This window comes from Camellia sinensis, unplaced genomic scaffold (genome assembly GCF_055761805.1).
Source record: "Camellia sinensis isolate YWXY unplaced genomic scaffold, ASM5576180v1 Unanchor1, whole genome shotgun sequence".
Lineage (NCBI taxonomy): Eukaryota > Viridiplantae > Streptophyta > Magnoliopsida > Ericales > Theaceae > Camellia > Camellia sinensis.
In genome coordinates, this window is record NW_028128987.1 from 13,899,674 (window position 1) to 13,908,991 (window position 9,318).

Consider the following 9,318-nt stretch of genomic DNA (forward strand, 5'->3'; position numbering starts at 1 on the left):
GTACACTGTAAGTGTTTACGCTTTAGCATACTTGCATGTGTGTGAGTGTTGCTATGATAGCATGCTTGCCATGAGGCTATTTGCTTAATTGCTATAACTGCATGAATGCCTGTGGATGAAGGCTTCATTACTTGAATTGAAACAATTCATCAAAATGTGAGTTTTAAGCCCACTTGGAGTGGCAAATCATCATGTTTTAAGCCCACCTTGTTTGGAGGCAAATCCGCATTTCTAAACCCACTTGAGGGTGGCAAATTCAAACCAATTTCGAAAACAAACATTGAATTGTTTTGTTCCAATTTAGGCGATCTAATCTATACTTGTATGCTATGCGCATTACGTAGTGAGTTAGCTAAATAACCGAAATAAGAACACATGTGTTTTTCAAAACAACATATCATGATTAGTAGAGGCCGATCCTTTGATCGGGCGAGCGGAGGTGCTCATTTCATGACCTTCCCCCCTCGTACCCAAGTTCTTGAGCCGAGGCAACTTTAGTGATGATGGACACGTGGCCTTAGGCACGAGTCAGGGCTTCCTAAATTTTTCAAAAAATAAAACATTTAGGTGGTGACTCTGTAATCTGGCAAAGCAGTCCATGTTTGGCACTTCTTGATTAAAATCGATTTTCCAAAACGATTTGCCAGATTTAGACTCTTTGGTGATTTATCAGTCTTACATTGCACTTTGTGAGACTAGATACAGAATCGTGATAGGAGTCCGAACTGTAGTAACTATGAACCCAATTTCGTGCCCTCTCCGAAAGGGGGGCGTGCGGAGGAAGTTCGGGCGGTCTACACCTACTGTACGACCGTCGGTCAATTGGAAAAACATGATTTTTGATAAAAATGATTTTTGGGAGTTCACTTCCTGCCGTATAATAGCCGGCAAAATGTGGAGGGTGTTATGAATTGGGTGCCCACTATCCCGCCGTATCAAGTCGGCAAAAGGTAAAATGTGTTGTGAGATACATTGAATCGATAATGATATGTGTGATTTGTGATGGACTTATGAAATTACAATTTGATGTGTAATTTGGCATAGAAGGGGAATATATAGAAATTATTTGAAAAGAATGGATAAGGAAATAGTAACTGGATAAGGGGTTGGTGATAATGAATTCACCAGGTTGTTTGCAATTGTAAGGAAAGATTAAGAGTTTTGTTTTGTAATTACTAAAAAAATTGAATTAAAAAGGTTTGTTATCCTCGTGATATGTTGAATTATAATTGATTATGCAAATGTGGATGTGATGTATCTGTTAGACAAGTAAGAGTTGAGTGTAGAAGAACTGTTATTGAATATAAAGGAGATTTGGATTTGTACGTTAAGGAGTTACAACAAAAATGAATAGACCGGTGGGAATGGAGTGTATGAGAGCTGTTTTGAGTATTAAGGGAACTTGAACTTGAGGTTATGGTGTTATAATGAATGTGATTGGTAAAAAGGAAAAATAGAAATAAAAAGAGGAATGTTAAGATGAAAATTAAATGAGGAATATTTTGGGATGGGTTAATAAATTTAAAATGGTGTTGTTCCTTAAACATATTTGTTTTCAAAAAGGATTTATGGCTTTCTGATGATAAGAGATGATTTTTATGGCTGGAGGTTTTCTTTAATTGTTCAAATAAATTTTGACAAAAAAGTACTCTATGTATGATATTTTGAAATTACAAAACGTCCCATTACTATATGGTATCACACTGCATGCATGATCATTTTTATCTACAGGATGGTTATTGTTACAGAACTATGAGATTCCTACTAGGCAATTGTATTCATCCCTTGTTGTTTTATTTTTCTTACAGGAAGAGAAGTCGAATTGATTGGTTGGAGGGTTAAGAAGTTCATGTATCTTTTATGTGTAATTTCATAGTAGATGTGAAAGAAATGAATTCTATATATTGACGTTTGTAAATATTTATTTGTAACTCCGTAGTGGAAGCTTGGCATGTATTATTATTATTGTTGTATTCATTGAGAGAGAGAGAGAGAGAGAACAAGTGTTATTATGTTTCTATTACTCAAGAGTAACAGATATTTGTTATAAAAAATTAAAAAAAAAAAGACCCAAATTAAAGGCTTTTGGTAATGTTTCCGAATAATTAAAATTCGGAACGTGACATTTGTGTTCAATCAATTTTGGATTTATTTTCCGCATTATGTTATTATTTGTAAAAATCATGATAGTTTACAATTTTGGATTATAAAGACTGTTATATACCTAACACCAAAAAATTATTTACACTAAGTTCATACAATATAATAATATAATGTGGAAAAGTTCCATAGAGAGAGAGAGAGAGAGAGAGAGACTGAGAGAGTGCAGAGCTTCTCTTGCTATAAGATTTCTGGTGGTGTTCGAGCGATATTCCGGGGATTTCCTTTACACTTTTAAAGTAAGGATAAGCTTGGTCCAGATTGGATCGGTTTGGGATGAAATCAAGACTAATTGTGAACTATGGCTTCATAAAAATTAGAACAATTCCGAACCACTTAAACCATGGAAATAATCTGAACTAAATCATTTAAACACGGATTGGTTCAGTTTAGAACCATAATTTCACATAATAAAAATCATATAATATTGTTGTAAAAACATTCAACATGTAGCAAATAAATATAAATTCATCATTTAACAAATAAACATAAGTTCAATATCTAATAAATAAAATTCTCATTTAGCAAACATTTTGTTGTGACAATAACAGATACAAAACTAAACTTATGCTACATAATTTATTATAAAAAAAAAAGGACAACAAAAACAGTAGCACAACACAACAATAGCAGCAACCCAAATGTACTTGTAATATTAATAAATTAATTATTGATAGTTAGTGGTAGGGGTGTTCGCGGATCGGTTTTGTGCGGTTTGCGGTTCGGTTTTGACCCGCCCGCATCTATGCGGTTTGGGAAAAAGTCAACCCGCAACCGCCCGCAGTGCGGTTTGCGGTTTGTGCGGGTAGGGTTTGCAAATGTGCGGGCGGTTGCGGACGGTTTGCGGTTTACACTTTTTTCTTTAAAAATTAATTTTCGAGTTTTTTTTTTTTCCAGCGAATTTAGGCATCAAATTCTTTTTATATATTTGTGATAACAATTTTTTGATGAGTTTACAAATAAAAATTGAATATCAATGCATTAAATGAAAGTACCCAAAACAAAGAGACCCTACACTAGTATTTTTGCTATGAAAAAAATGTATATCAATGCATTAAAGGTTGTACTCAATTAGAATTGCCAGTTCAGTAATCAATAATCAAACTATAAGTTCTATCGACCATTAGAAGAAAAATTTTATTAGGAAAAAGTGGATGAATCACCAATGAAAATTATATAAGAAACCAAGTTTAGGACTTGATAATTCTACGGCATTAAGAAAGTTGAGAAATACTTAAAAATAAGGATCCTAGTGTCATAGAGAATATAATGGTGCTCCTGTAAAAGTTACAAAGTTGGTATATAAAAAAAATAATAATAATAATAATTAAAGTGCGGGCGGTTTTTGCGGTTTGCGGGTTTAAACCGCGACCCACCCGCAACCCGCAAATTTGTCATATTTCAAACCGCATCCACCCACATTATGTTTGCGAAACCGCCCACTTATATGCGGGTTGGGCGGATTGGGCGGTTTGAGCGGTTCGGATAAACCGTTGCCCACCCCTAGTTAGTGGTAGTTTCATTCAGAGCAGCGCCTCTTCTTTTCTTCGGAGGGTTCCTTATTTAGGTTTTATATATAAAAGTTAGGATTATATGCAGGTTATATCGTATAATGGTAGGGTGGAATACTAAAATGTCCGGCTTGGATTCAATTCGAAACTAATTCGTAATTAATAGATTGCTAATTTTTTTAACTAATCTGAAATCACAGATTAGAAAAATCAAACTAAACCAAACTTACCGAATTAGACTAGACTGGTTCGAATTACAGATTGTTTGGTTCACCTGCTCACTCCTATTCTGAAGTATATGTCTGCAGTTTTAGAGTGTAGATATTAATTTTTTTTATGTCTAAAATAAGAGTTGAGAGTTTTCTTTCCTGATTTCGGCATAAATTTTTGAATTTTTGATATCCACAATGGTTCCCTCCTCTCTCAAACATTCTGTCATATCATTGTGGGTGTACTTTCTCCTTAATTCTAGCTTCTGGTCAAAAATAGGGTGGTAGTGGTAACAGAGTTAGGCACTGGGAACGGGGACGACGTTGACAAGGATGACAGACTTTCAAGCAGATCCTGCTTGGTTTGACTCAAATCTTGCTTTTCAAACAATATCTTTGGTAAGATCGGTGATTTTCCCTGAATCGTGACTAATTTTTTTGACAAATTTATTGTTTTTTTTTTTAAGGTATGGTTTGTAAGGTCCTTTAAGGTCTTGTTTATGTATGTTGTTAGTATGTTGTAAGGTCTTGTTTATGTATGTTGTAAGGTCCTTTAAGGTCTTGTTTATGTATGTTGTTAGTTGTTAATATAAAAGCTTCCACGTTTTCAAAATAATAATAATAATAATTCCAATAGTTCATAAAAAAATTATTATTTTTATAATGTAAGATGTTACATTTGAGACTCTCCACTGAAAAGAAAAAGGCCTTTTATAATCTCTCTCCAATGTCTCCATTTCCCAATTTAATTTACCAACATATATAGCTAGCCCTAGCTAATTTCCATAATTTGTCGTTCAGAGCTTGACCTGTGAATTCAACTAACTTGAAATTGTTGCTCAGATGCCTCCACATAATTTACCAACATATATAGCATAAGCTATGTTCAACACAGACGACAACTCTCCAATGGCATTCTCCAAACCTTAAAACATTGAAGTTTTAATGTGAAACCTTAATTTATGTAAGATAAACATAAATATTCAACAAACAACAAATCTCAATATATTTTACCTTCTGTTTATCAGAGATAATTGGGAGCAAGTTCATTTGAGATCCCAATATCATCAACCAAAGGCCCTAAGAACCAACCCCACCTGTACATGCCACAAGATATATTCCATGGTTACCACCATGCCAATTGCAGTCAGCAACTGGAAACCATTAGAGATGACCACCATCCACACCAATGATGAGCTTGCAGTCCTCAACAAACCCTCTATTAAGTCATGCCCAATGAACATAGGCCCCGTTTGTTTGGGTTATAGGGAGGGGATTGGGATTACTAATTTCTTGATATTACTAATAGGGTGTTTGTTTTGAGAGATGGGGAGGAGACTATTAATCCCTTGGTATTAGTAGTTCCCTTGGGAGATTGGTAAGGAAGAGATAGAGATAGTATTAGAAAAATAATAAGGGGGATTAAAAAAAAATTATTTTTTTTTATTTTTTATATATTGGGAATTTTTTTTTAAATATTAATGTTTAATTTTTTATATTTTTTTATTTGTTTTATTATTTTATATAAAAATAATTTAACAATTCCTCACTATTAATTCCCTCATTAACAATCCCTTCACTATTAGTCTCCCCTCCATTCTATCTTTGAAAACAAACGGGACCATAAAATCTTGGGAAACAAGGTTTAATGACAATCCCACAGATCATTCACTTAGTTATCATTTGCAAGAGCTTTTCTAAAACTGTAGTCTATGTTGATGATCTGCTAATGAATGGTAATCTTGAGTTCATAAATTCTTTCATTAAATAGCTTGGTACAACATTTGAAATGAAAGATTTTTGTTAAACCACTTTATTGGTTTGTAACTCCCGAGCCAAGAAACTATTCTAGGATTGTTTTTTTCACATATTTAGGCTAATGATATTATTCTCAAAGATGTCACTAATGAGTGTAAACCATATGCTTCTCCCTCAACTGTGGTTATCTTCAATACCTTACCAGTACAAAACTAAAAATTTCCTTCTCAATCGGTTCAGTTCATTTATTAGACCAAATGTGGGTGAAAATGACAAATAATACCAAACTAACAGAAATTGATATTGCAGAGAGTAGTCTAGCACTTGTTTTACTCACCATAAAAATTGTTAAGAAAATACATCCCATTCAAAATGCAAGCCCAACAAGAATTTAAATCAGCCATCAACCAGGTAACAAAACCAAGAATATCACATAAAAGGTAAATAGGTCTCAAAGAAATATGTTTGTTCAACTTAAAACCTCAACACCATCTTGCATTTAAAGCAAAGTTAAAAGAGAAAGAGCACATCTAATTGAAACATTAGTTGGACTTCTTGTAGAGAAACAACCAAGCAAATTTCTAATTGGAAATGGACCAAAATCTTTCTGGAGCGTGTTCTCCACTAAAGTTTCACTCAATGATCACTAGGCATGCTCTTAATAATATCAGAATCACCTGAAATCCAAAAAATATTTCCATTAATCAAACCAAACCACAAGGATCTTTAATGTCTATAGAAAAACTAATAGCTAGAATCATCATTACCTGGGTCAATAATGCTGAGGCAGCAAACCCTGAAATATTTGCCACAAGCAGTCCCTAGGTCTACATTGTCTGCAATAACAAAATAGCACGAGGTTGAGGGAAGGTACACCACAAAGCATATGATATTTTCTCAAGACAACCAAATGAGAAAAATAATAAATAAATAAGTAAAATAGGCTAATGGGCTAGTATTGATCAAGGGATATCTGTTATACATGCATCATTACTGTGATTCACAAATTAATCATTGAAACCAGATCCAGAAATTGATCATCAATGCCATAACATATGGCTAAGATACACCACCATCAACAATACAAGGTACATTGTTATGGCTAATTAGGATGTGGCATTTATATTTTATGATCCCAGGTGCAGAAATTTAGAAAGAATAAAAAGAACCACTACCATCCATATTTGGTATAGAGTAATATCACTCAAATAAGAAACTACAGTCTTCACACAATCATCTAAAAGTCCAGAAATACATGGGGCCATGTCCAATCCCATTATATTTGTCAACCATTCAAACATTACAGAACAAATCATGTTCAGGTTTCATGCAGGAAGTCAAATGGGGCAAACTAAAAAGGGTTACTTTAAAATATTTTAAATATTTAACTGAACTACAAAAATTAAATAGAAAGTAGCATTAATCTCAGAAAGAGTACACACAGAATAAGAGCTTCTACAAAAAAAACTTCCAAGATCAAAAGAATAAACAAAACAAATAAGCATTAATTAACAAACCCCGTGTTTGTCAATTGTAATGTGATATTAATAACCACAAACATGCAGCATGATTCATCAAAATAAACACCCAAATTCAAATGAATCAATTAATGAAATTTAGAACATTTTCTTTTCCACAAAACTCAATAAATCCAATCTTCACCATTTGGGGTCAGCTACATGATACTGTTTCACAATTCCACTGTATCAAAGACATTAATAGAAGATATTATATCAATTCATATTTGTCGAAGTACAAGACCCATGTTCATGCATGACAATATGAAGTTTGCAACAAGAAAGACGTGCAATAAAAAGAAAAAAAATAAACAAAGTGAAAGTGACATTCAAGTAGATGAGAGTGGCTGAAACTTTTTTAAAGCTAACACCTCTCTTGAATGCTAGAATAGCATAATTGAATTCAACTAAATGAAAATTGAGGCAAAGTGATATGTTAAGCCTATACAATACATGCAGAGTACGCACTTTGTTTTGAAGTGAACAAATAATAATACCAAAAAAGAACAAAAGATTATTAAATCAAGAGGCAAAACTAGAAAGCAACTTTGCCAACATTGTGGTAAGAAACTTACTCCCGTTATAGTGGTGGACTCCAACCTTTGCCAACATTGCATAGTACTCTATCTCAGACTTCCTAAGTGGAGGGCAGTTGTTGGCAATGATAACCAGTTTGGCTATAAAACACAAATACAACAAAGAATTGAATTAGCCTTCTCTCTTGATAAGTAATGCAATAAATAAATAAACAACCTTCAACTCACAGACATACATGTACTAGCTACAAAGTAAACCAAAGCAATTCTTCCTATCCAAAGAACGAACTACTTTGATTACCAATATCATTTTAAAAGCAAGCAACTGAACCAGAATACACTGCTCCCTAATGATCACTTCTCATTGCCTCTTCATGCAAGAATTGAAGTACACTACACAACTTTCCTCACAAATTAAACAGCTAGTAAATTGTTTATTTATGCTAAGAAATACAGAGTCTCACAAGTACAAAATTCCACTAACACAGAGAGCTGTTTGGTAAGCATCAAAATAAGGCTAATCAATTCAAACATTTCAAATTAATGCCGATAATTGAGCTCATATTTCTGCTAACTGGGGCAAACAGGGATTAGGGTAAGCACACAATCAGAAATCAAATCAGGATGAGAAAATTTCCATGTAAAGTACAAATGCAAAAACGCTACCTTTGGAGCCTCTGAGGGACTCAAGAACAGTCTTAGATCCCAAGGTGTACTTTCCGCTCTTCATCACGAGAGCGAGCCGACTGTTGATACTCTCATGAGTCTTCTTCTGAATCGCCAAAAACAATAATCTAACCGTTAGTGTAGATCTAAACCATAAAACAAGTTTGGTTGCTGAGAAAATTTTCAAAACAAGAAGAAAATGAAATCTTTAAGCCAGATGGTAGTCAGTCGATTGAAGATTTCATATTTAATTCAAAACAATTTCTTCGCATAGAGTTTATCTCCGAATCAAAACGAATTACAGAAACGTGAAATGAAGCAGTTAACGTAGACATTGAAGATTCAAAAATATATATCAGAATCACAGAGAGAGAGAGAGAGAGAGAGAGAGTACAGTTTTCTTGGCGGCGACCATGGTGAATTGAAATGAAGAGTGACGAAGAGCGATGCAAAACCAGAGAGTTTGACGGCTGTGAAGAAAACCCTAAAAATGTGAGAAGAGACGAGTTTTATATATACATAACACGGGCATTCGATTAGGGTTTAGGGTTGACCGGAGATATTCTAATTTACGGGTTAATTATTTATTTTTTAAATTGGGTAAATTATATTGGCAGTGGGTTCTCTGCTTTTTCAGATTGGACTGGAAAGTACGGCTAAGCTCGTGGGTTTATCATAGGTCTCATTTCGATAATTCAAATATTGTGTAGAACTAGTTTAATTTTATATGTTTGTAAAAAATTATATTGATTGGATATCGATAATTATCTCATCGGGTCATTAATCTATCAATCGTTTATTTTTTGACCGTCTATTTTTTTATACAAAATTGATTTGATCACGTAACTATCGATGTCCAAGCAGCGTGATTTTTATAAAATATTGTAATCAACGAGTTCTATATATCGAATGGTTCCGATTATCGAAACGGGACTCATGGTAAGCCCCCACGGGCCTAACA

General features: G+C 33.8%; 1 protein-coding gene across 1 annotated transcript; it reads right to left on the minus strand.

The window, feature by feature from the left end:
* Window positions 1–6,050: 6,050 nt before the first annotated feature.
* LOC114280576 (large ribosomal subunit protein eL30) lies at window positions 6,051–8,911 on the minus strand. Its single transcript, XM_028222961.2, has 5 exons — window positions 8,752–8,911; window positions 8,358–8,463; window positions 7,731–7,832; window positions 6,406–6,474; window positions 6,051–6,315 (listed from the first exon to the last, which is right to left on the minus strand). The coding sequence occupies exons 1-5, from the start codon at window positions 8,770–8,772 to the stop codon at window positions 6,275–6,277; spliced, it is 339 nt and encodes a 112-aa protein (XP_028078762.1). The 5' UTR covers window positions 8,773–8,911; the 3' UTR covers window positions 6,051–6,274.
* Between the last annotated feature and the right edge of the window lie 407 nt (window positions 8,912–9,318).